Below are 27,982 nucleotides of genomic sequence, written 5' to 3'. Positions count from 1 at the left end.
TTTTAATTGCATTTGTTAAACTTTCTAAAAAATAAAAAAAAATAAAAATGGACAAAAAACGTATTTTTATTTTAGATTGTGGCACTTTTAGCTCCAGAGAAGTTCCTTTTAACTGCTTCCTGTAATTAGTCGAGCGTCCTTGCTCTCTTTTATCCGGGTTTCTGTTTGTTGGTGCAACATAAAGAGAAGCAGGAGGAGGAGAGGGCGCCCGAACCGAACTGTGCGCCTACGCTTGGTTTGGAGATCACCGTCTGGGGGAGGGACTTTTTTCACATGTGGAAAGAGGAATAAATGTCTCTCTCAGCTGTCTCCTCCAAAGCTCGGGGACTGTCTGGGACAGCTTTAAGACACCTGCGTCCTCAAACCTTAAAGTTAAGGGCGCGCGTAAAATACCCAAGTAGCCAAAAGCTGAAGTCGCGTAAACTTTACAGTATCGTCAAGTCTTAGTAATGTTAGGCAGCGGCAGCAAGTCAGCGTCCACCGGTCCTAAGGAGAAGAAGGGGACCGCGGCTGAAAGGACCAGGGACCCCATTAGGAGGCTCGGTAAGTAAATCTGAAATCTCAGTGTTGTCATAAAGCCGTGTGCGTGAGACCAAACGGAAGTGCAGCTCGGCTGGCATTGTTTTACTGTAAACATTGTGTTGACTATGCGAAACTGATTTTGCGCATCGACTGAAACAGAATCTCTTCTACTAAATGATGCCGTTTTGTTTAAAATAAATCCCGTTTTTACCTCCTGACCTCTGGTATAAATATTTCTAATCTGGATCTGCGCTTTTTCCCGCTTGTATTCACATGAATTCACCTGCAGTCCAACAGCTACATGGTTGTTCTGCTTGAGGAAAACAGCGAGGCAGCTTCTCTGTGTCAGAGTTTGCTGTTGATCACCAGATAATCTCTGGTCACTGACGCATCTAATATATCTGCTTGCGGTGAAGGATGTGAATCAGACTTTTCTACATTCTCTACAGTCCCTCTTGCTAAAAGCTACACCTTATCCCGAAATAGATTCCTGCTGAGCAGCCACTGAGCGCCTGACTAAACACAAGATGACTGGAAATGTGAATCAGACTTTAGGCTCACTGCACCTTTTGACGTAATTATTTTTGCCTGAACCACCATGAAGTTCCTTGGATTCATTTGAGAAATTTAAATATCAATTAAATATAAATTTATTTTACAATTCAAAAAGTAAAGCTGATATATTTTATATTCTCATTACTCAAATGTATTTCAGTTCCTTATTTCTGTTCCTTTTCATAAATATGTAAATTCCGTTTCTTGGAAATTGAACATCACCTAAGAACATGGAGACTTTGTAAATTGAGAAATCTTATGGGAACACTCCTGACTTGACATTTTATCCAGCAGACTGTTGATGAAACTGGCCACAAGGAGGGTGAGTCACAGAAAGGTTGTTGAAGAGGTTGGCTGTTCGTGGAGTGCTATTTCAAAGTGTATGAATGGAAAGTGTAGTTGAAGGAAGAAATGTGACACACAGCAACAGTGATATTCTTGAGAGAATTGAGAATCAAAACCCTTTTAAGAATTTGACTCCATGGACTCCAGTTGTGTTTGGTTACAAATATGCACAAAACCTTATTTATATTCCTCTAATGTTGAGAAAAAACTAAATTTTCTAATTGCGCTGTTTCCATTAAGTAAGAAACACAATTAAAATCATACGTGAATAAGTTTGTTCACGTTATGAGTGATTAAAAAACACGCCGCATCAACCACTTCCTGTTGACATCCTTGTGGTTTCCACCAGTAGTAACATCTGGTTGTTGATCATGTGACTCGTGTGAAGCGAAAAAAAGAAAAGTGCAGTTTTGTGAAATGAATGGATTTCAAAAAATCACCTCATCCTATCATCAAAATGTTTTATAATTTCTGTTTTTTTATTTTTTTTTTATTTTGGCATGTTACCATTGAGCAAATTTATTTTCTCAGTATCATATTGCGCAATGTCTGTGCGAGGAGTTTAGAGCCAAAGAACCCAAGCTGCTCGGGATCCAGTGTTAAGATTCATCAGTCAGTCTGTTACAGCTACAAATTTTGCCATCCAAGAACAATAAATTACCCATCAAAAATTATAAATCCTCAGAATGGAAATGACCAAGCTCATTTGAATTTATCTTAATTGATTTGCTTATTGCAATAGACTTCGTTATCATACGTCCAAAGTTATCTTAGAAATTGTGATGAAACAGCCACTGAGAGCCAAGAGGGAGATTTCAGAGCTGTCAATCACCCTTTGTGTGCTGCTGCTCACCTCTCCTGTCCCCCTTGCTCTATCAAATATGCTAATTCTAGTTAGCATGGCCGCAAATGATGGTGGATAAACAGTTTTCCTGTTAGGGTAAGTTGTTTCTCTGCCATTAGCACGTTCAACAGCGCTAAGACTTTTCTCCTGGCTCTGATTGGTTGGTTTTGGTCTGGAGCTGTGCATTTCTTCAGAGGGCTTACTGAGGAGGACATCAAACTTTTCGCAGATCATCTATCTTATATTGTACTGTCAGAACAAAGTGACAGTTTTAACAAATATATAAAACTTTTTTTTAATGAAAGTTTCAGCTTTGAAGCCATTTAGTATATATTATCCAGCTAAACTTCTGCTGCAATAAAACCAAACATTTGTTAAATCCAGCAATTAAATTGTATAGACTTGAGACTCTGACTCTTCCCTGACACTTGCTGAAGCACAACTGATGTCTCAGCCCTGTAACTGTATCCCTCTGCTGAAAAATCTAACATGCAACTGCCAATGCTATATTTGAATGTCTTGCTAATATAATTTATACTGAAGGAGGTGAGATCACCCGCCTCCCGCCCACCAGACTCCTTCCCAACCACCACATGTCACTCTAAATCAGTCCAATGGCTGATATTTATATCAGTCCAATATTTATTTTTAATCCCTATTCTCATCAGAACTAATGACACCAAAAAGGCTTTGTCATCCTTTGATGAATTGAGGCCAAAGGTCTTCAGGATGTGTCACAAGACTGCTCCAACTTTCCTCTGCACTGCAGGAAAAAAACAAAGTCTTGCTAAGTATTTTTGATCTAGTTTCTAGTGAAAGTACACTTGAAATAAGACAAAGCTAGTATATTGTCAGCAAGAAATAGGAGCTTGTTTTAAATAAATAATTCCTTAGTATTGATGAAAAAGTAGTAGTTGCACTTGCAGATTATTATTATAACGAGTACATTTTCATCAATATTAAGGAATTATTGATTTTAAACAATGTTCAGTGATTTTAGTCTGGCTTACTGAAAAGTTGCTTTTAAGTTACTTTTGTTACTTTTATTTGCTCTATGGTCAAAAGTGCTGAGTAAAATTTTGTGGTTTTACATATCTAATAAATCAGAATGATCACACACAGACAATTATGTTTCTGGAAATTTGGGGATTTGTTTTCAGAGTATCAAGTGAAAAACAATGTGTCTGGACCTTAAACCTGGGTCCAAATTTAACTCAGCTTTGATTCGTGAATTCTTGAAGTATGGGTGTTGTAAGCAAACAGATGATGACAAGGTTTTTGGGGTTTATATCTTTTCATAAATACATATTTTTGACAATCAAAACATTAACTAGGACTTGATTTCAATACAGAAAGAACATTTCACTCAGTCAAGCTTGATGGCATTAAAAATGTTCTGTTTTGGGGAATCTAATACTGATTTCTACACGAGTCATTACTGCATCTTAGTGAAAGTTTGTAGATAAATTATCAAATCCAAGCTGCACAGCTCCAGATGCTGCACTGCTTCACAATTCTTCTGATAAAACTTTTTTTTTTATGGAAGCTCATAAATATAATTGTAGGTCACAAAGTAGAGTTTACTGTTTTATGAAGGTGGTACCACAATATCTTTCTGATTGTTGACTATTGAAGATGACCAGGGCCACTGAAAAAAAAAAGAATTCTAACTTTAATCTTTTTAAATCTTTAATTTCAGAATTCTGAGATTAACATCAGAATTCTAACATTAAAGTCAAAATTTTGACTGATTGAAGTCAGAAATTTGTTTTTCAGTGGCTCTGAAAAACAAATTTGGTGTTGGGCAGCTTTTTGTCACTGATTTATTAGATTTCTTTTGTGCTAGAATCCATTTGTGAATGTATTTTACTTATTTACAAGCACATAAATAAGCTCTGATTTCTTAAAGCAAACAAAGAGGAATAATTAACTCAAAGTTGCTTGTTTTCATCCAAGTCTGCAGGGATTTCTTGATCAGTTGTCCAACAAACATTGGCTGCTTCCATCTGATCCTTATAAGACAAAACTGAGAAATCTTTAATTGGGACAGCAGCAGCTGCAGAACCCCTAAACTGTTTGTGCCATATGTAGTGCAGAATCTGTGCCTGCTGGCTCTCGTGACAGTTGTTATGCTGAGAGAAACATGAGCCCTTTTTCACAAGGAGCTGCTTGGAAGCAATCATAGGAGAGAACTTTTGCAGATGTCATCTCACCAGTTAATATACAGTTTTTGTTTTTTAAAGACTTCTGAATTGCCAGATATTCTTATAATTTTTTTTTAAACAGGGTTTAATAAAAGGGTTTAGTTTTTCAGAATCAGAACCAGATGTTTGTGTTCTCAAACAAGAGATCCTACTCATAATGTATAATAGTTACAGTTAGAAATATATAAAGATTCCCATCAACTGCAGCTGTGTATTTTTGGCAGGTCATTATGAGTTAGAAACACTGCATAACGTCCAAAAAAGCCTACATACAACACACCTCCACACTTTACCACTGCTAAAGGTCTTAACAGAAATGGTTGTTATGGAGACGTGGCGACTCTAAGGTGCCACATATTGCTGCAGTTTTCCTTCAGTTACACTTTATTTATAAACATCCCTCATCATTTTATTTCTCTCTATATATGATGTCAGATGAACTTGGATCATTTTGTTTTTCACATTTCAGTTGTTATAATTTTTTTATTTTATTTATTTACTTATTTTGTAGCCGTTGCTCTCTTACTGTCGATGTGGTCAGATTTAGGGGGATTTGATGTTGTGTTTCAGCCATTTCCTGACTTTTAAGGATCAGACCGGATCTGTTAATAAAAGTCAGCTATTGTCAGGTCGAAACATGAGATGATGTTGGAGTCGTACTGAAGAAGAATGAATGCTGAAACTGAAACAAAAGGTGTTGCAACACTGTGCAAACAGGTTATTCCACCTGTCTTTATTTGTTTATATGTTATATTACGGTACGTCATTGGTGGAAGAAGTTTGAAATAACCGTATAATATATTTAAAAGTTTTTTAAAAAAGTAATTATTTGTTCTGTCAGTTTGGTGTGGTTGCTGGGCTGATTGTGGGAATGCATCACATGGTAGTAACAGCTTGAAAAAACAGGCTTGCTATGGATTGATCTCTGGTAGGGGGGTTTCTTTGTCTCTGAGCTCGATACGGTGAATAGTGTGCATGGAGGGGACGCTCTGTGTGCTTTAGCTTGCAGGGCCCCAACCCTTTTATCGTCCTGGCACTGACAGCATGAAGGCTGGGATTTAAACCCAGAGGAGAAAGGAGCCATGTAGCTTGTGAGTGGAGAAATCTTTAGTGGTAGCCTAGAATGAACAAAACCCAGAAGAACAATTTGTGTGGAAGTTGTCTGGACTGAGAAAGTTCTGTTTCTGTTCAACCCTGGAGAATCACTGAGGCATGGATCCATTATAGAAACAAATCACATTTTTTAAGCAGGGTTATGTGAAGCGGTTATGTGTAGTTAACATCTTACCTTTGAGTAACCAATTATTTATGATTAGCAGTTATGACAACATGGTTCAATTGCCATTAAAACAACATACAAATATAGTAAAAATAAATCTGTTTAATAATTTTACAAACATTGCGTGGTTAAGGAATAAAGTGAAATAAAATTTTCTGACAAACTGACCTTTTCAGGCTTCGTAATCGGGATTCAATGAGAAATTAGTGGAAGATTAATGACTTCAGGAAAATTAATAACATTTGAGTTGCTCCCAAATTTAGTTTAATTTAATTTAATTTAATTTAATTTAATTTAATTTAATTTAATTTAATTTAATTTAATTTAATTTAATTTAATTTAATTTAATTTAATTTAATTTAATTTAAAGTGGCTTTAAGACTCATTAATGTGGTAAAATCCTTGGAATGTTTTGTAGAATCCATAAAACCATCCCCACAACAATCTACACATTTCACTTTGGCCTTGTTACATTATAACGAAGCCAAAGTACAGGACAAGATGGGCCTGGCAGGAACTAAATCAGTTCAAAAGTACTTTATTTATCCCAAAGGAAAATTAGGTGGCATAATTCATCCTGGTTAAAGGAGATGATTAAGATGTGAGCAGAAAGGATTTCTGGTAGCAGTCAGTTTTGCAACAAATCTGAAGAGGCCTCTGACTGAAGACTGTTACTGGCAGTGTCTTGACTGTCGTGACATGTAAGAGCGCAGTAACAGCAACACATCCTGGGAAGAACTGCTAATCCACCTCATTTGCTTTTGCTGCAAATGAGGTGGCTACATTAGCTACAGCTCAGTTTAGATGAAAAGGAAAAAACATTTTCTGACTAATCTTTTTAATAAAAAATATCTGATGCTCTGCTAGAACATATCTTAACCTGATCTGTGAACACATTTGTGCAAAATATCTTTCTGTTAGCAACAAAATCTGGTAAGTTTGCTGAAAATAAGAAGAGTTATTGCATGATGACGCTAACCAATTTAGATGTTACTGTAACCAAGTTTGAATTTGATGGGTAAAAATAAATATGAATTTTTCTTTTAAGTTCTTTCAGAAATTACTTTATGTTGAAGCAACTAGCTAATAAAACTCCAGAACCAAAGTGAAAAGCAGCAAGAACTACCATCAAGATTTTGTGATAGCTAGAGGTAAATCTTTTTCAGCTCTGTGGGAATTTGTCCACACGTCTCTGCAGAAGGTAATACCACTGCCTCTCAAATTGATTTTAGTCTGGCATTGACTTGGTCGCTATAAAAGTGAACCTTTTTTTTAAGTACTGAAGATCATTGTTATGTTTATTTTTATTTTAAAAAATTTCAGCAGTGGTTCCCGGTATATGTGTGACTTTCCTGATTCGGTTTTAGTCAGAGGTTCATGTTCAGTAAATACACCTGTTCTGTGTAATTTAATATCAGCTTTTCTGTGAATGCCTCAAAGGGTTTTTAGAGAAAATTAGAGACCAAACAAACACAGCAGACAGGTCGAGGATGAACAATGGATTTTATTTATAAAACATTTCACAATGTCAAAGTGCTTCATAAGTGAATAAAAGCAATCTGGAGGCATAACAGATAAAATCTCACATGTAAGGAGGTAATAAAAGCCTAAAAGCACAGAGGATCTAAAGGTTAAAATGTCTCTTAAAAAGCAAGGTTTTTATTCCCATTTTCAGTGACTTTGGGCTGTTTGTAAAGCAGGATTTTCCACAAGTGAGGAGCAGAAAACACAAACCCACAGGATGCAGGTCAGAGTCCTTCGGGGTGGAGACCATGGATGTTTGAACAGGGGATTGAATGTGCTGTGACACGGATAAGACACGGAGTTTAAAGAAAAGCTGGGTTCTTAGTGATATTCACAAGTAGTCATGTGGTGTGAGACATCAAATCCTTTGCAGTTGTGATGTTAAAACTGTAAAACATTTGAAGGTGGTTTATCTTGAAAGTGAAAGTCCATCTGCTGCCTTGAAAATGCAATTCAAGTCAACAAGAAAATTGTTTTCTATTAACTCAGAACTGAAAGTTCATGAAGTTGAACAAGAGACAAATTGTCTCAGCATTGTTTGAGTTTTAACTAGTTGGTGCAATTTAAAACAAATAATTATTTCACAATGAGCAAGAAAAACTACCCTCACCTAGTTACAATTACTACTTATCTTACATTAGAAGAATTAAACTTTTTGTTTCAAATTGCATGAATTAAATTTCTGATCTGATAATAAATTTTATTAAACAATAAATTCTGCTCATTTGTTGCTCACACATTTGGTGTGAGCAACATGTTCACACCAAAGCTGCATTAAAATGAACATTTGCCTTAATGAAACACAAGAGTCAGATCGATGTAACTCACTTCCAACTCAGGATACAAAATCAAGCTGCTAAGCATTCTGGGAAATAGTTCCCACTCTTGTCTTTTTCCTCTTTCAGTTTTTTTTTATTTATGTCAAAAGACATATTTAAATTTGGACTATTATGGAAATGAATGAAATTTCTTTAGCAAATGTTGGTGAAAAATGTTTGTTTCAGGCATTTTTAACTGATTTCTGTTCAGTCTAAACTGTAGCCATAAAACTTAGCTGTTGTTTTGGAAACTGTGACTTAGTGAATGATAAAAGAAATCAAAATTTGTTCTTTTCGTCTCATCTGGCACTTGTTGTTGTCATACTACAAAAGGTACTTTATGAAGTTTGCAGCTCTGTAATAATACACAGTAACTAGCTGTGAATGTCGGAAATGTTACCTGTTTACATTCTTTTCTTTCGTCTAATTAAAGACACAGCTCATCTAGAAAGCTGCAGAAGGTCTGCAAAAGCGCATTGAAGCAATTCACTGTCAAAATGTGTCAATAAAAAGCTAAAGCTTGTGTATTGCAACGTGGAGTTTGTATTCAACTTCAAATCCACTGCATTGACCTAGACTCTGAAACTTGTGTGTATCTTTGAACCTTTGGAATGATGTTTGGGAAACATTTGTATAAATTCTTGTTTTGTGCTCAGTCTGACTTTTGAAAATCACAAACTTTGGACCAGACTTGCTGCTAAGTTTTAATATATTTATACATTATCAGTAGAAATGTTTATCAAAATAAGGGAAATGTTTTATGGAAATTCACTTTCATGAAGCATGACGTTCACCTTTCAGACTCGTTCCTCAGTAAACACTGATCTACAGGCTTCACACAGGGTTTGTGTATAAAACACGAGCTGAGGTTAGCAGTGTAAGCAGGAAAGTGGTGATTATAGTTGCATTCTTCTGTATCTGTTGAATCAGAGCGTCAGTAAAAAGACCAAATGTTCTGCTCATACCCTTACAGAAATTCTTTATTTCTTTTTACACACAAAAAAAGCAATTTTTGAACAGCACTCCTTATTTTTTTACTGCCTGCAGGGATTTTGGACAATGAGGACATCCGTTTGATGATGCAGGGCTGCAGCATGGTAAAGGTTCGCTCTCTGAGGTGGCAGAAGAACCGCAGCCTGCAGCTGCTGGAGGACGGACTCACCGTGTGGTGTGAGACGAAAAGCTCCCGCAAAGGCAAATCCCAGCAGACATGTGAGTCTCACTAATCAAGTTAGAAATTGGATAGATGACCTAACAGGAAGTGGAGAACAGAGGAGGAAATGGCCTCTTAAGATTTAGCATATCCAGGAAAAAATATAGTCCTGGGAATGAAAAGAAAGAAAACTGAAACATTATCCAAAACAACCATGAATAGTTGTGTTTTTATTACAAATCTGAGCAAATCTTTGTCTATTTTCTGCTAATGTCAAAAAATATACAAGTGACAAGTCAATAAAAGTCCTGGCAGTGATATGAGATTACCCTTATTCGAAATTACTGTGTTTGCGTTAAAGAAATTCATTTTCATAATTTCAGTTTGTGTAATTTTATGGTCAATGGAAATACAGCTACTGCCTCTTGCAGCACTCTTCAAATATCAACTTGCAAGTGTTCAGTAAAATCAAAACAAGTGATTTACATTTGCAAATAATTCACAAGCAAACAGAAATGAGGCGAAAGAATTTCGACACAGCAGAAACTGAAAGATAATTGGAAATCTGTGCAGAAACTTCCTCTGTCTGTCAAATCTCAGCCACCCATCTGTGTTTTCAGCTCACAAACTCAAGAGGTTAGACTTGATTCATAACCTGTTTTAGTGTATTCTTAGTATTCTCCTTACTAGAATAAGAATTCATAGACAAATGTAATAGCTTAGTCATTTTCTTTTTGAAGAAAGTTGGTAAATAAACTGATACCGTGAGTTGTTTTGTGGCATGCAGAGAGTTTGACCTGGAATTAAATTTAGGAGTCCAGAGTGTTGACACGTTAAAGCTTGTTGAGGTGAATCACAGTTTTTCTCTGACGTCATGATTCTCTGAACTCCCTCTACAGTAGGCGCAGCAATTTAGTTCCTTTTTTTCAAAACAAACATCGTCTGTCGATCTGCAAAAGAAAAATGTCACCTGAACAGAAACTGGGGGCGTTAAAATATGTTGTAGTGCTGAAACTGTGAAGAATATATTTTTTTATTTATTGTTTATTTGATAGAGACTCTCACAAGAAACATAGTAATCTGGAGTACCTAGAAGGGCAGTTAACAATTATTTTAAATAAAAATTTGTGATTATTTTGACAATAAAATTATTAAAAAGAGAACAAAAGAAATTAAAAACACATAAAACATGTGAAATATACACATTCAAAGCATATAAAAATAAGATAAATGTTAGAGAAACATTGAAATTTCTAATTGTTTTTCCATATATCACTTTTCTAATTTATGAAAACCTAGTAATGCTTGGTAAATACATTTTTCTTAAATTTTGTATATAGAAAAATGCTTTTTCTTTGATTTGCCACATCACATCTTGTTTTTTGATCTACTAACCTAACATAAAAAATTACAGATTTAATTTCTTTGAGTCTAAACTACTTAAATGCAATTTTTCTTTTATTTTCACAAGTATCACAAACTTTGCAATAAAGAATCTACATAATTTAAGCTTCCTGTTTGTCCAACTGTAGTAAATTGTTGATCTACTTTAGTCCAGATGCATTGATTTCCTCATTTACTCGTCACCATTGCATAACATGAGCAAAATATGAATGGAGCTATTTATATAACTTTATAAATCTGAATTGTTTGCTAATCTCTGACCTGGTTAATGAATAAAACACGTTTTCCTAAAGGTTTACTGCTCAGTTCAGTGCTGACGTAAATGGAAACAATATCTCTCACTTTACTTTTTATTGCCCGACCTTTGTGTCTTTTGCTCCTGTGGATGCTGAACCTCTGAGAGGCCTGAAGTGGGCAGACTCAGGTTGAACTCGTGGTGAAAGCCTTCTTGATCGTGTTGCAACTAAAAATAGAAGCATTCAGATTGCTACATTCCCTTCAGCGATGACAACAACACTACACGAGACCAGACTAACCACTTCAGCTGATTGACGCTGGTATTGACTCCCTTTACCCGCTGCTGAAGATCTAATCCGGCTTTGCTTTGCTTCTGGATTTTCTTTACTTTTCATTTTTAACTGGTACCTCCAGGTTTGGACTGTTGTGTTTAATAATCCAGCTTCCATCCCATTTCCTGAATGTTGTGCATGCAGGTCACTTCTGCCACGTATCTGGGATAAGCACAAGAAAAGAATGTGGAGTTATTTTGAAGAGGTAGAGAGAGAAAGAGAGAGAGAGAGAGAGAGAGAGAGAGAGGCTTTTATGGCTTTTAGTGAGAGATTGAAGTGATTGTGAGCGCAGACTCTGCTTGTTGCACAACAGACTGTGGGCTTCTTGGTGCAGAAACGCAGCAGCCTCTGAACTGAATGACATGTTTGTATTTTACTGAGCAAATCTCAGTTGTGTGAACTGATGTGTCTCTGCCAGTTTAAAATCCCCCATATTCTGTGCAGCATAGCTCAAATTGCTTTCATTTTTCAATTCCCTGTAGGATATAGATCCAGACTTTGACTAGGCCGTTCTAAAACACAAATTAGCTTTGATCAAAACTATTCAAAGCAGTTCTAGCTCTATTTTTAGTACAGCTGCAGCTAACAATTAGTTTTTGACTGATTATTCTAACAATTAATCGATTAATCATATAAAATAATTGGCACATTTTGCTGATTTTTTATTTAACCACTAAAGCCTTTTTATACAATATTAGACATGCTTTAAAAGATGCAAATAAGCTAATTAATTCTTTTTAAAAAAAGAAAACAAATATTTTTTTGCCTGAAATGCAAATTAAAGAGCTCAGCGCTTTCTGCTTGACTTAACATCAGTGAAATGAAGGACTAATTTGTTGATTATTTTTTGGATTAATTGACAAATAATTGGATAGCTAACGGTGTTCAAAATGAGATTGTTTAGAATCAGAATTTGAGCCAGGAGAAGCTAAAACTGGCACTTGAGGATTATCAAGTGGCACTTTTCAAATATTTAGAGCATATTTACACATATTTACCCAAAATGCAAAATGTATTTTGTATAGTTTAGGTTTAATTAGTATTGAATTTGTTGTTCTCAGCAAGTTGCCTTTTTTGAGTATGTATGTTGGAGTTAACGATTATTTAATTAGTTGATTATTAGTTCAATAACTGATTCATTACAACTGTAGGAGCAGATTATGAATTTCTGTATTATAAATGTTCGGGTCACATGATTTGTCAGGTGTCTATTTAAGTAGTACCTGGTGTTAATGAAGGCAGGTGTGTTCCACCCGAGAGGGGGAAACAGTTTTGACCGCAACATAATAAACGATGTGGTGACAAAGAAAGAAACTGATTGGCGTGTCAACTTTACCCCGGTGTACCACCTCAGGGGCTTCAAGCATTTGGCTTAGCCTCTACAATCAAGTCAAAACTGTTTATCACAAGGAAAGATTGTAAGAAAGGAACTTTGGATGGCGTTTGCCTACGATGAGGGACGCAGTCGGAGCCTGTGTGTTGGGAACGGAGCGTCAGCTGATTGGCATTAGCTCATCTGCAGCCTGGGGTGACGTCGGACAGGATCGGCGTTCAGGAGGACACCTGGATTTCCTTGTTGCTGGATTTGAAATGTACGCATCGAATAGGTATGTGTAGCGCTACAATTAGCGAGATGGCCATCTGAATCTAAATCTAAACGTGCGCACACATAATGGCGTAAATCCAATGCATTGGTTGCTGAAGTGGAGGAACAATTAACTTTGTATCAATTAACTGGTTGCGATCTATTGACTGACGGACTTTTATTATGGAGGATTGCGTAGCGGACGTGGATTTACCAGCGGGTGCTAGTGCGCCATCTACTGCTGACAAACAGGACTTTCTGACTAGCAGTTGTGACACACAAACGGGCAAACGAGTGGTTAAACTTTCTGCTAAAGCAATTGCTGATCGGTTAGATCGATTGCAAGCTGGTAGAAAGGCTAAGCTAAATAAAGCTAGCAGTTTAAAGAAAAAAATACAAGAGTTGATGCAAAATGGTTTGGTTTCAGAAGTTCAAACGTCTCTTGATGGGTACATTGATTTGTGTGTTGAAATAAGATGCATGCATGATTCATTAATGAATTTATTGCCGGTTGAGGAGAAAGAAAAACATGAAATATGGTTTAAAGCAAAAATGTTGTTTACTGATGAATTTGCTGAAAATGTGAAAAGGTGGGTTAAATCAAAAGAAAACGATGAAAATGAAAATGCTGATCATTTACTTAATGGTGTTGATATTAATCATGATGATGATAGTATTAAGCCTAATGATAGTGTTTCCAATGTGAGTAAACATTACAACAAAAGTGTTACCAGCAATCGGTCAAGTACAACTTCCTCTGCACAAATAAAAGCTGCAGCAGAGCGAGCTGCACTGGTTGCAAGAATGGCTGTTTTGAAGGAACGTCAAGCACTGGAGGAACAGGAGCAACTGATAAAAAGGAAAAGGGAACAGCTTGAGTTGGAAACTGAGCTAGCTGCGTCTACTGCAAAGTTGGCAGTTCTGCAGGCTTCTGATGAACAATGTTTTTCCCGTGCACTAACTGACGGAATGAACTCTTATTTTGAAAAGGAAAAAAGGAAACTGACATCAGATAAAACTCTTAATGTCATGGCAAAGGATTATTATCCCACAGTATGTAAAGTAATGCAGCAAAGAAATGCAGTATCAACACAAACCAAACTGCAAGCAATGGATGTGCGACCAAAACAGACTGAAAAGAAAAGTTCTATGAGCAAGCAGTATTTTGATGCACATGATCAAATGGACTTAGAAAATTCATATGATTTGCAACATGATGCAACAACTGCTTGTGGAAATCAAACCAGACAAAGGATAAATCATCAAACTGATCAAGTTCAAAATGGAGATGTTGTCACTATTATGTGTAAGCAAAATGAAATAATTGATGCACTTGTGCATCAACAGCGTCTATTGTCTTTACCACCACGACACATTCCTGTGTTTGAAGGAGATCCATTGCAATATAAAGCTTTCATTAAAGCGTTTGAACAAGGAGTGGAAAAGAAAGCCAGTAAAGCTGACTGTCTGTATTATTTGGAGCAGTTCACTGCAGGACAGCCTAAGGAACTGGTCCGCAGCTGCCAGCATATGGATATTGAACGTGGCTACATTGTAGCAAAGGGTCTTCTGCAGGAACATTTCGGAAATGAATACAAAATAGGAACTGCTTATATAAACAAAGCTCTGAACTGGCCATCAATAAAATCAGAGGATGTTAAAGCTCTACAAGCTTATGCTTTGTTTCTACGAGGATGTTGCAATGTGATGGAAGAACTTCAATATATGCAGGAGTTGGATATGCCAAGTAATATGAAAATGGTCATTTCTAAGCTGCCATACAAACTCAGAGAGAGATGGAGGGCTGTTGCTCATGATATTTGGGAGTCATACGACCACAGAGCTCATTTTATTGATCTGGTTGTATTTCTGGAGAAACATGTGAGGATCTTGTCTGATCCAATTTTTGGTGATATTGAAGTGTATGCACCTCAACATACAGCTGGCCAGAGGTCTTCCAGCAGCTTCAAGCTACAGTCAAGAATCAGAAGTAAAGAGAGTAGTTTTGCTACCACAGCAACATCAGTGGATTACTCTGAAAATGGATCAAAGATACAAAGGCCATACTGTCATTGTTGTTCAGGTGCTCACCTTATCGGATAAATGCCAACAGTTTAAAAACAAGAAACACAGAGAGAAAATCTGTCTGTTGAAGGACAAAGGATTTGTTTTGGATGCTTGTGTACTGGTCACATCAGCAGAGATTGTAATAAACGTTTAATCTGTGAAATTTGTGATCAACGACACCCAACTGTGTTGCATATTCCAAAGGCAAATTCTGAGCCTGAACCAATAAAAGAGCCAACCGGACTTAAACCATCAACTCTTCCTCAGACATGTGGACATACAGGGGCCGGAAAGAGTCGCTGTATTCTGTCCATTATTCCAGTACAAGTAAAATCTACCAAAGGAGTGGATGTCATACAGACATACGCTTTTTTAGATCCTGGTAGTACGGCTACATTTTGTTCAGAACATCTTATGCAAAGATTAAACATCACAGGGAAAGGACTAAATTTCTCTTAAAAACAATGGGGCAGGAAAAGGTTGTTACTGCTTATTCATTGTCTGGCATAGAGGTATCAGGGTTGAATGGAAACAACTTTTATCCTCTGCCAGAAGTTCTTACGCAGAAGCAAATGCCAGTTACTTCAGATAATATTGTTACTGCTGCAGAAATAGAAAGATGGCCTTATTTGTCAAAGGTTCAAATCCCCACCATAAAAGCCAATGTTGACTTGTTGATAGGAACCAACGCTCCCAAGATGCTAGAGCCTTGGGAAGTGGTCAACAGCTGTGGAGATGGCCCATATGCTACAAGGACAGTGTTGGGCTGGGTGATTAATGGTCTATTGAATGAAGATGGAAATAACAGCAGTACTGAAGTGAAGCCATGTTCTGCTCTAGTAAACAAGATTTCTGTATCTAACTTGGAGTTCCTGCTCAACAAACAGTATGACCATGACTTCAATGAGAAAACCTTAGAGAAAACTGAAATGTCAAGAGAAGACATTCGTTTTATGGAAATCATGGAATCCTCTTTAACTTTACAGGATAAGAGATATTGTCTGAAACTGCCCTTTAGGAACACAGATGCTATGCTACCAAATAGCTATTCTGTAGCCAAGCAGAGGATACTTGGATTAAGAAGGTTTGTAAATGACCCTCAACTTCATAAGGAATATTCAAGTTGCCTTCAGGATGTTATTGAAAAGGGTTATGCCGAGCAAGTACTAGATCAACAGAAACAAAATTTGAAATCTGGAGATGTCGTTGTCATCATGGATTCATCTGCCCCACGTGGCTCCTGGCCTCTTGCTAAAGTAATATCGGTTTTCTCTGATAAAAAGGGCATGGTGCGATCTGTAAAACTGCAGACAAAGAACAATATTATTGAAAGACCTATTACCAAACTTTGTTTGATACAGGGGGTGTAAATCAATGGATATGTATTCATTTGCTCCTGTTGTGGTTGTATAATTGTTGTGTCTGCCTGCCATAACAATTAGGGGCCGGTGTGTAGGAGCAGATTATGAATTTCTGTATTATAAATGTTCGGGTCACATGATTTGTCAGGTGTCTATTTAAGTAGTACCTGGTGTTAATGAAGGCAGGTGTGTTCCACCCGAGAGGGGGAAACAGTTTTGACCGCAACATAATAAACGATGTGGTGACAAAGAAAGAAACTGATTGGCGTGTCAACTTTACCCCGGTGTACCACCTCAGGGGCTTCAAGCATTTGGCTTAGCCTCTACAACAACTTATCCAATTAATTGTATCACCCTAATGTTTAGTGTTGTTTAATTTAGTTTGTAATTATTATATTAAAATGGAAAAAATATCAAGATGTAATTGTAGTTTAGGATATTCTCCAAACAAATCCAAAATTCCTTTAGCTGACTTTCATAGAAGCTCATTACATAATTTAAAATGTACACAAAAATGTACACACATGCATACACACTAAACATCCATAAGTGTGTTGTCAGATTGCTAGAGGCTATTAAAGGCCTCAAAGTTGACCGACTAATGAACCAGCCCCTTCCCCTCCTGGCTGAAATCTCATTAAGAGCTTGTGGACTCTTCTTAAATATGAGATTTGCAGATTTACACCTCTTAGAAAATCCCCTGCTCCTTCAGCAAAAGTTAATTGTGATCAAGAAACTAATAGTCTTGCGATGAAGGGCTTTGTAGCGGTAACAAGTTTTGCTGGACGTTAGATTGTCCCAGAGGTTATTGTGATAAACGATAATGTTGATGTTTTGAGACCATTTTCAAGTAATATGCTAGTAATGGCATAATAATGCTAGAACACTTTTAATTTAAATGAACATTTAACACTGGAACTGGAAGACATTTTACATATCCAAGATAAGCAAAACAAAAACAATAAATAAAATGAATAATGAAGTCTATGTGAACAAAACTGAATATTTAATATCCAGTTTTTGTTTGAAAGAGAAAGAAAAAGGAGAAAAACTATAAATCATGCAAATAATTTATAGGTGATTAATTGATTTATTGCAACAAGTCTGGAGATTAAAGGCTGTGTTGTTGAGTTTTTAAATAAAAACTAGCTCAAAATGGCTACTGAGGAATTTAACAGTGTGACGGAGGAGCCGTCATGAGTTAGGACATATTTAGAGTCCATGTCAGTATGCAGGCATATACAAACAATCACTAACTTACTTTTTTGTTGCAGGTTGAGCTGAGAAGGTTCATTGTGGGTGCACACGGGTGTTCCTATTTCAGTGAAACATTCATGCAAAATCCATTATTTTCAGAATCAAACATTTTCCTGGTTTTATTTTCAAGTAGGGTTTTTTTTCTAGATGGTGGCTTGCTGGGAGGCAGTCACATGATGACTGCATGATGGCATTAGATTAGTACCAGGTGTTTTGTATCAAATTGAGTATTGTATTTTTGTTTACAAGTTTATTTATTTATTTCTGTTATTGTTATTATTATTATTCTTATTGTTATTATTTTGTATACTTTAAGAGTTTAATTGAGTTGGAAGTAATTGTTTAGTTCTTGATTGTTTGGAGTGTCTGTGGGCGGAGCCTGTGGCTTTAAAAAGCAGGGCTCTGTTACACAGGCTGGCAGTCTGTGCTTAGACTCACGCTGGAGGTGAGACTGTTGATCTGATGCTGAATAAAAAACAATCTCTGACTTGGACTAGTCATTATGCTTGACTAAATCATAAGAGAACCCTGTCACAAACAGGATGAACTGATGCATTGTGGGTTCGGTGTTCACAATTTGTTACATTTAAAGCACAAACACTACAAACTAAAGGCTTAGCATTTAACTTAGATTTCACAACCTGCAACTTTACAATCTGTTTGCTTTACTGGGATTTACAACCCAACCTTTAGCTGCTCTATATGTGCTGTTGCAATCTTTCTGCTTTACACATGAAAACAAGCCAAAAACTCTGCCTCTGCTTCCCTTCCAGTTGCAGTGACAGAGGTGGACTGCGTGCGCGAAGGCTGCCAGTCGGACGCCCTGAGGCAGCTGTCCGAGACGGTGCCGGAGGACCAGTGCTTCACGGTGATCTTCAAGGGATCCAGGAAGAGCCTGGACCTGAAGTGCCCCACCGCTGAGGAGGCCCAGCGCTGGGTGCGAGGCCTCCGCTTCCTGAAGGACCGCGTCACCTGCATGACGCAGAAGGAAAAGCTGGACCAATATCCTACTAGAATACATGTGCAGAAGTAAACCCATTGCAACCAAAGCAATGTTGCTATGGTAACTAACTGTGGTGTCACATGCACTGAGTACAGCTGAGGTGAGAAGTAATGGTTATGTTTCAAAAGCCCCTTCTAAATATAGTCCAACTATTGATGTTAATTACAATCATCCAGGTTAGACTGAGTCTCAGGATCAGATGGTATGATACTCTGGTTTTTTAAAAAGCTTTTAAATAACCTTGTCTTTAATTTCAGTAACTTGATCTTACTGAAATCCAGGCTTTCATTGAGGGCAGTTATTTTGTGGAGGAAACAAAAACCTTACTCCTCAAGACTGATTATCCTGGAACTTTTAAATATAAATATGCACCTGATCCAGTGCGACTTAATCTTAAAATGGCTGCCTACTCAAATTTACAGAATTCTGCTAAAGTCCCTATTACTTGACTTATGTGATTTGAAGCTAGGTATGAAACAATTAATCGGATTAATTGTGATGAATCGATTATTGAAATAGTCAGCAACAAATTTAGTAATTGATTAATTGGTTAACTGGAGTATAAAGTATATTAAAAAATGGCAATTTACTGAAAAAAACAACATATTTAGAGCATTAATGAACTTGAACTTATTTTCACAAAATACAGCTCTGGAAAAAATGAAGAGCCCACTGCACTGAACCCCATTGAAAACCTCTTGATTATTTCACCAAATATTGATTTCTAAACTCTTCCTGAGTAAAAACATTAGTATTGTTGTTTCTAAATATGAACTTGTTTTCTTTGCATTATTTGCATATTTTTTGTTATTTTGAACATTTCTAAGTTTCTACAAATAAATACTAAATGTTTGCTTGGAATGTCAGAGACATGTTATCAGTAGTTCATAGAATAAAAGAACAATGTTCATTTTACTCAAATATATACCTTTAAAGAGTAAAATCAGAGAAACTGATTCTCCCCCCCCTCCAGGGGGTCTTTTGTGGGCTCCAGTGTCACTTATATGACAGTAGGGGGGGAAGACATGCAGCAAATGTTGGTCGGGTCTGGGAATCGAACTCGCAACGGCCGCGTCGAGGACTTAAGGCCTCCAAATGTGGGTCGCGCTATCCGCTACGCCACCACAGCACGCCCGAAACTGATAGTTTTAAGTGGTCTCTTAAGTTTTTCCAGAGCTATACTTAGATATATCTATATATATTTTGCATCAAAGATAAAATCACCTTCGTCTGTCACTGTTCAAATTCACTAAATTAAAGCTGTGTTATTCACACTCTACATTTTTTACAGACAATGAGCTTATATCTATAAAAGTACAAAAATTATGATTCTGTGGCTTTATTGCTAATAGAAACAAATTAGGATCCAATATAATCTGCTTTGAGATTATTAATTTAAATTATATCTCCTGCTTATGGTCTTATTTTGCTATTAAAAATTTCTAGTTTATTTTTTAGAGATAAAATTTTGTTGTGCTTTTCAATGCAAGATTATGCAGTACAGACTTTATGTTTCAGCGTCTTTTGGTTCCCTTAACTCTCTACAATTGGATTCAAGGCTACCTGAAGCATGCAGATGAAAACCAGGACGGTAAAATGACCTACGACGAGGTCAAACGGCTGCTGCAGATGATCAACATCGACCTGAACGAGCAACACACGCGCTGTTTGTTCAAGGTGGGAGACATGATTTGTGTTTTCTCTGTTTGGTCTCAGCAATGTCAGCACAAACCCTGAGAGTTCATCTGTCTGATTAGCATGTCTTCATTTTCCTATGGTGACGTGAATTTCAGTCTGTGTTCAATTTGTAGTCAAGTCAAGTTTGTTTGTGCAGCAAATTTCAACAAGGCAGTTCAAAGTTCTTTTAACTCTAAATATATATGGAATTACCTCCTGCTGTGTCAGCGCTTTGTTGCAGCAATCTCTCGTTTTCATGCTCTCTTTTCATACAGCAAAGATTTTGAAACGCTTTCTTAACAAAAACCATGTTGTCTCTGGTGTATTTTCTTTGTTGTGTGCCCTAGCGCTGTGACAAGTCCCGCGACGGCCGCCTGGATCACAATGAGATCGAAGAGTTCTGCAAGGAGCTCATGCGACGACCCGAGCTGGAGAAAGTGTTCAGACACTACTCCAGCAACGGCTCTGTGCTTTCTATCGCCGAGCTGCGCGACTTCCTGGGAGACCAGCGAGAGGACGCCTCGCTGAATCACGCTCAAAATCTCATACTCACCTACGAGTTCAACGACTTGGGTAGGCCTCTGAAGTCAGCTATTGGCTGAATGAAAGGAGGAACTCAATTTATTTTTGTGTCAATATTTCAGTTTTGTCAAAAAGTCATGATAGTGATTATGTCTGGAAACATAAACCTCTCAGAGGCTGCAATTTAGTTCTGCTGTTGTATGGAAATGGTTTGTTTTATGACGGTTTTATGTAGCTAACACGAGTACACTAAAGTGCAAAATGACTAAATTATTTATTGCAAGGAGCCTATCATGTAATATTTTAAGTCTTTTTAGGCAATATATTTTCAGAATTTCAGTTTTACTTTTTGTTTTTTTTTAATACTCGTTTTCAGTCCAGGTCTTGATAATTGTGAAGTAAATGTTTAAACAATGTTTAAATCTATGGATGAGTTACGTTCTTACAGAAATGACAACTTATTTTGTACATTTTAAAATAAGAAACTCAGTTAAATATTCTTCTGGACTGGACTTTATTCTGTTTTTGTATATTCTTATATTTTATTTTTTGTGAGTCTATTTGCTGCTGTTGCACAGGAATTTCCCAATTGTGGGACTACAAAGGATATTTATATTTTATTCTATTCATGTGCATATAGTTTACCTACAGCCCTAGAACAACAATCGTGTAAACATGACAATTACATTTATTGCAGCTCAGAAGAAGATGGTGATGACACAGAACGGTTTCACCATGTACATGCTGTCTATGGAAAATGACGTCTTTAACCCAGACCACGCCCAGATATACCAGGACATGACCTGCCCCCTGACCCACTACTTCATCTCCTCATCCCACAACACCTATCTCACCAAGGACCAGGTCACCAGCGCCAGCAGCACCGAGCCTTACATCCGGTGTGTTGACATGAAATAAAACCTAACTGAGGCGTTTAGGTTGATAGTTTGTGGTGTAACATGTCGTCTTTCTCTCCTTCAGGGCTCTGAATCAGGGATGCCGATGTGTGGAGCTGGACTGCTGGGATGGAGATAAAGGTGAGCCTGCCATTTACCACGGCCACACCTTTACCTCCAAGGTTCCCTTCAAGGAGGTTATTGAGGCCATCAACCAGTACGCCTTTAAGGTATGACTCACCACCTATACCTGTTCTTCCTTACTGTTAGTAAACATTCTTCCTGTCATTGCCTATGACATTTACTGTAATCATCGATTTAATTCAATACAAAAATACTTTTGTGATCCCAAAAGGAAAGTATATGTTGTTGTGACTAGTATTACTAAGGAGATATTCTGTGTTTGATGTGTTTTAATTAGGATCAATCACAGCAATTAAAGGGAACAAATTATTCAAAATTCACATTTTGCACCTTTTTATACTTCTAGTTGGGTCTCCGCTGCTTCTAAAAACAGCCATTAACCATAAACTTATTATTTTTTGTTTGAAAAACTTCCAGAATGTGACTGCCCCTCGTCTAGCAACCCCAGTAAGCCCCAGCCCGTTACCTAGCAACCCTAACAAAGCCCAGCAGGTCACCTAGCAACCCAAGCTGAGCTCCAAGGCATTTGGTCAGCCTAGTTTTACAAGTTTTTTGTTGTTGACTTACCATTGAGAAACCAGCAGCTTATTTAGATTTAAAGTGACAAGAGGCCCTAAAATAATTTGTTGAGAAAGGAGCTCAAAATAGGCAGAACTTAGTAGACTAAAATGTCATTATCTAATAACAATTTTGTACAAAAAAATAAAAAATTAAGCGTTTTGGATAACACATAGACCAAGCCTAACTTGTTTGAAAAAGTATAATAGGTCACCTTTAACTTTGTAAGTTTGAAATGGAAATATGTACATTTTAAAAAAATTATTTAAGGAAAGATATGAAGGCTTAAAAGAAATCATTTGGTTTCAAACGTTAATTTACAAATGTTAAACATAAACTGCTTTTACTTTTGGTGTAATTATTGTTGCAATATGTACATAGTACCTTGGTTTTATCCAAACTTATGTCAGCACTGTTTTAAAACAAAACTGTTTTTTAAAACTGTTCAGTTTTTTTTTAAGTGCTTTAAAAAACAGCACATCAGTGCTCGCATATCTTTTCACTTTCGTTTGTGATTCTGCACTGTTGACTGCCGTACAGGACGTGTAACCGTGATCTAAGAAGTGTTAAATTTTTTTGATTAATAACATTAACAGCCCAATTTTAATGCCTAAATGTTTATGTTTTGTCCCTGTAGGCGTCCCCGTACCCTGTGATCCTGTCCTTGGAGAATCACTGTTCAGTGGAGCAGCAGGCTGTCATGGCCAAACACCTTCGCACCATTCTGGGCAAGAAACTGCTCACCGAGCCTTTCAGTGACCTGCCGCTCAATGAGCTGCCTTCCCCTGAAGTACACACTCCCAAACACACACACACAGCTGGGTTTTCGCTTATAGTCTCACAGGCTGTCTGGTTTTCTAATTAAATCATTTTTACTATTTGCTTTTCCTCCAGGAGCTCAGGGGGCGTATCCTTGTGAAGGGAAAGAGACACACTCCTCACCTTGGTCAGCTGGGAAAGAACGGGAGTTTTGCGAGCTTCTCCTCGAGCTGTGAAGACGATCAAGGAAGCATTAACAAGAACACACCCAAGAGTGACTCTGCAAAGGTCAGTTCGGATTGTTCTGACTTTTCACCATTAAAAGCAAATGTTTAACCTAATGAACCAGTTTACCTTTCCATTTCCAGGTCTGTTCCAAGCTTAGCCCCGAGCTGTCGGAGCTGGTGGTCTACTGCAAGAGCGTCTCCTTCCGTGGGTTTGAAAGTGCATCTAAACTACCAGCAGATGAAATGTCGTCTTTTTCTGAAAACGAGGCTCTCAAGCTCATCAAAGACTCTGGTATAAGCAGAGGAAATGACACAAAGGATTTCTGGTTTCAAGCATTTTGTGCAGCTTGGGCAGCTGAATGCGCAATCATCCTCTTGTGCTTCACTGTGTGCTGCTTTCTGTCTTTTCACGTTTAGGGAAGCTTTTTGTACGACACAACGTCAGGCAGCTGAGCCGGATCTACCCCTGTGGCCAGCGCCTCCAATCATCCAACTTTGATCCTCAGGAGATGTGGAACTGCGGCTGCCACATGGGTGGGTGATCAATACTAGAAGCAGGGTTGCTAACAAGATCTGCAGTTTTTGACTTTATGACAATATTCTTTTATTTTTGCTCACTTCTGATTGATTGTTTCACTTCCGTCAGTGGCTCTAAACTTCCAAACCCCCGGGGAGCAGATGGACCTCAACCAGGGACGCTTCCTCCCCAATGGTCGCTGTGGATATATTCTAAAGCCCAGCTTTATGTGCAGCCCGACATCCAACTTTAACCCCGAGAACACAGGCGGAGGCCCCGGCCACACCCCCACACAGCTGACCATAAAAGTGAGCCGTGGACGCTATTAAAGCCATTATAAGCAGAACTTTTTCTTATTTTTTTATAATTTCTTGTCCAATTTTCTACGTTGCTTTATTTGTTTCCTTAGATCATATCTGCTCAACAACTACCCAAAATAAACACAGAGAAAGCCACCTCCATTGTGGACCCACAGGTAGTGGTAGAAATCCATGGAGTGGCCATAGATAGGGCGAAGAATAAAACCCCCCGCATCGACAACAACGGTAATAAGTTCTCCAAATATCCTATTACAGGATTGACTGATTTATATATGTGCTTAACAACCAACTAAGACAACCAAACCATTTCAATGCAGATCTTGTTTTTAAGTCAATAATGTCTCTGCTGCATAAAATAAATAAAAACGCACACAAAGGTTCGTTTCATTTTACATAAAAGTATTTTGATCTCAATGATTTTCAAGACTTCTGAGAAAATGTTCTGCAAGCTGACGAGACAAAGAAATTATGTAGAAGGATTGCATCGTGTTACATCTGGCAAAGTTCATACCAATTGTCAAATGTGATAGGAAAACTTTGGTAATGCAAGTCCACCTCTGAATGATAAAAACAAAATAAAGATTTTGTACCTGTCTAGTTAAAGTGTGCTATTAAATCTAATTGGGACACATTTGTGGCTTAAAAAATGTTTCAGTGTAATTACAATAAAACAGTTCTGCAAAGAACATTGAATCAAAATTTATCCACGGTGACGCAAGAGACTTCTGGACTTCTGGCAGATTTTACTGCTAAGGGTGACGCAACATGTTATATGCAGTTTCGTGCATAAAGACCTTATAAAAGTTTTTGCCTCAATTAATAAATCACAATTTGAAAACTGCTTTTGTATTTACTGTGTCTGATCATTTATGTGTGATAAAAAAGCAAAAATGGAGAATACTTTAGGTGTTTTTCTTATCCATTGGAATGGTTTGAAAGGTACACAGAAGGATGCATTTACAGCTCTCTTGCGCCCTCTATAGGTTTCAACCCAAGATGGGACTGCACTCTGAGCTTCCAGCTGCAGGTCCCTGAGCTGGCTCTGGTGCGATTTGTTGTGGAAGATCATGACCATGCAGCCAAAAATGACTTTGTGGGGCAGTTCACGTTGCCCTTCACAAGCCTCCGTACAGGTATTTGTCTTATCTCTGTAGTTTCGTGTTTGTTTGTTTTTGTTTGTTTTATAACATGTTCAAAGCACTTTTTCCACTCAGGATATCGACATGTTCACCTACTGAAGGCAGATGGCTCCAGCTTGTCCCCAGCCTCACTCTTCATCCATGTAAAAGTGAGTAACCTAGGAGTTCCTGTCAAGAGTGTGGCAGAGCGTATGGCCATGGCGAAAGGAAAAAAGTGAAATGTGCCTGAACCAGATGAAAAGATACATTTTTAGATATGAAAAGCACTTCAGAGGAAGAAGCATTTTAATCCAAGGGGACTGCTGTTGTTACTGCCAAGCCAACAAGACCTCAAGTGGTCCATTTCTGCTCTTCTGCTGCAAAATACCGGAAAGAAAAGCTGAAGAGGCAAGATGGCTCTCAGATGCACTGTGAAAACAAGACTGAGGCTCATAAAACACCCTTTACAGGCCTTAATGTTTTAATGCCAACTCTTGTCTCCATAGATGAAATTTGTTTTTACTGATTTTTGTAATTTAGGTTTGAAAAACGTTTTAGCATTTTTTAATGTTCTATTTTCAAAGGATGAGATGACATTAGGCTGCACAGTGGTGCAGTTGGTAGAGCTGTTGCCTTGCAGCAAGAAGGTCCTGGGTTCGATTCCCGGCCGGGAATCTTTCTGCATGGAGTTTGCATGTTCTCCCTGTGCATGCGTGGGTTCTCTCCGGGTTCTCCGGCTTCCTCCCACAGTCCAAAAACATGACTGTCAGGTTAATTGGTTTCTCTAAATTCTCCCTAGGTGTGAGTGTGTGTGTGCATGGTTGTTTGTCTTGTATGTCTTTGTGTTGCCCTGCAACAGACTGGCGACCTGTCCAGGGTGAACCCGCCTCTTGCCCGGGACGCAGCTGGAGATAGGCACCAGCAACCCTCCCGACCCCATTTAGGGAAGAAGGGTGTAAAAGAAAATGGATGGATGGATGGATGGATGGATGGAGATGACATTAACAAAAAACAGAGCACTTTATCATCTGATGCTATTTTGCTACAAAAAAAGCTAGCCATGCCTACATGTGCCTTAAACTATGCATAGTTTTTTTTAAAACTGAAACACTGTCAATTAAGATGTACTAAGCTTTTTAGTAATTGTATTTTTCACAATGTCTTAGAGTTGGTGCTATCAGTCTTACTTAAAAATAATTTTAGTATGTAGATAATATTTATCTGTACTGAATTTGTAGCTATGGGGTATTAGCCTGAGTATCATTTCAAGCTTATTGAAAAAAGTGTTAGCTAGACCAGTGTTGAATGTGCAGGTAAAGTTCATATGCTCAGTTAAGTGATAAACTTGTTAATGAATTGATTTTTGCCTGTTTTTATTCTTATTTAAAGCTAGCAACAACAAATATTTGCACCTTGTAACTACAACAAGGTTTTTTGTAGATTTTAACATGTATGAGGAGTGAAGGTATATTGCACTGTTTTAGGGATTTATAAATCACTGACAACATCATTGTCTGAGACTTGTCTTATTTAGTATTTTTTTGTTTTGCTTTTTGTTTTTTAAATGCCTGCAAGAGTGTGAATGTTTCAATAACTTAACGCTTGTATCAGCTCACCTTTGACCTGAATACCATATTAATTTAGGACTTTTCATTTATTTAGACCACTCTTTTCCAGGGTGAATGACCGTTCCACACATCTGAAATCATCTTTTTAAGAGCCATCTTGGTGCACCATCTTGAGGCTGTGTGAAAATTATGCATTCATGTTCAAATACTGACTTCCCTTCACCTTAATATTTAGTATTGGCACCAAAGCTTTTCAAGTATGCTCTACATTTTCACAGGATCTCAAAGTGGTGTACAGAAATCCAGCAAACTTATGTGTCCAGGAGGCATGAACTGCTCCAAGCTACCGCAGGATAGAGCTCATCAACTTGTCTGACTGAATCTAGCAACCATATGGAAGAAGTTAATTTATTCTGTCTTACCTCATGATAGCATAGGTGAGAGCCACAACAAATATGGCCCTTGGCAAACCAAAGTAGCTCCCACATTAGTTTAGAAAATGCCTCAATCATTTTACCTATCTCTTAGTCCGTCTATTATTCTTTAAAACACTTCAATTTCTTCGTCGGACGCAGAAAAAAATAAAGCCATATATTTTTAAATTAACATTATAAGATCAAATTTCAATGAAAGTCCTGCTTATATGAATCGTTGATTAGATACAGTATCTGTAATATATAGAATAGCTAGTTTTATTAAATTGTGTGCACATTTTAAAATAAATATGGGGAAAAATACCAAAATGTCTGAACAAGATATTGTTTGCTTGTCTACCATGTGTATTCCTGAAATAGAAAAGTTTCCTGAAAGGCACAGTTTCCTTTAACTCTTACTAAACATTTCCCAGAAAGCTGTCAAACCGGATGTCCTCGTGGTTATTTTTGCGCAGTGAAACATTTAGTGGAAGTTCCCACAAGGTTCCCAATATGATTTACATTGTGTAAAGTGTATAGATTAGAACATTTAAGGACTTGAACTTTTGCAATATCTTAGGGAACGTCCCTTCTTAAAATGATTTGAAACTGTGTGGGCTGCAAAATCCCAGGCGTCGTGGCTGCCGTTATCATTTATATTGGTGAAATTTATGTTGAAGGAAAAAAATCAATAAACGTATACAGGTACTGTTGTTTACGGCGAACATTTTGACATGAGCACAAAGGACGACATTAAAGGCGACCTCATGGCA

The 27,982-nt window shown here is 37.5% G+C and overlaps 1 protein-coding gene across 2 annotated transcripts; it reads left to right on the top strand.

The window, feature by feature from the left end:
- The first annotated feature begins 183 nt into the window (after positions 1 to 183).
- plcd3a (phospholipase C, delta 3a) lies at positions 184 to 27,530 on the top strand. Of its 2 annotated transcripts, XM_044099899.1 has the most exons (15): positions 184 to 543; positions 9,139 to 9,303; positions 18,261 to 18,489; positions 20,038 to 20,167; positions 20,515 to 20,740; positions 21,387 to 21,588; positions 21,671 to 21,815; positions 22,925 to 23,077; positions 23,182 to 23,334; positions 23,415 to 23,565; positions 23,691 to 23,807; positions 23,920 to 24,098; positions 24,200 to 24,335; positions 25,094 to 25,243; positions 25,325 to 27,528. In XM_044099899.1, the coding sequence occupies exons 1-15, from the start codon at positions 450 to 452 to the stop codon at positions 25,465 to 25,467; spliced, it is 2,373 nt and encodes a 790-aa protein (XP_043955834.1). In that variant the 5' UTR covers positions 184 to 449; the 3' UTR covers positions 25,468 to 27,528. The 2 variants fall into 2 exon arrangements, with proteins under 2 accessions (XP_043955834.1, XP_043955835.1); XM_044099900.1 differs by lacking the exons at positions 184 to 543; positions 9,139 to 9,303 and adding an exon at positions 11,103 to 11,205 and having other exon boundaries at positions 25,325 to 27,530.
- The last annotated feature ends 452 nt before the right edge of the window (positions 27,531 to 27,982 follow it).

The sequence above is a fragment of the Gambusia affinis genome, linkage group LG19, assembly GCF_019740435.1.
Source record: "Gambusia affinis linkage group LG19, SWU_Gaff_1.0, whole genome shotgun sequence".
Lineage (NCBI taxonomy): Eukaryota > Metazoa > Chordata > Actinopteri > Cyprinodontiformes > Poeciliidae > Gambusia > Gambusia affinis.
Note: the sequence above shows the minus strand (reverse complement) of the source record. Positions and strands in the feature narration are given on the sequence as shown.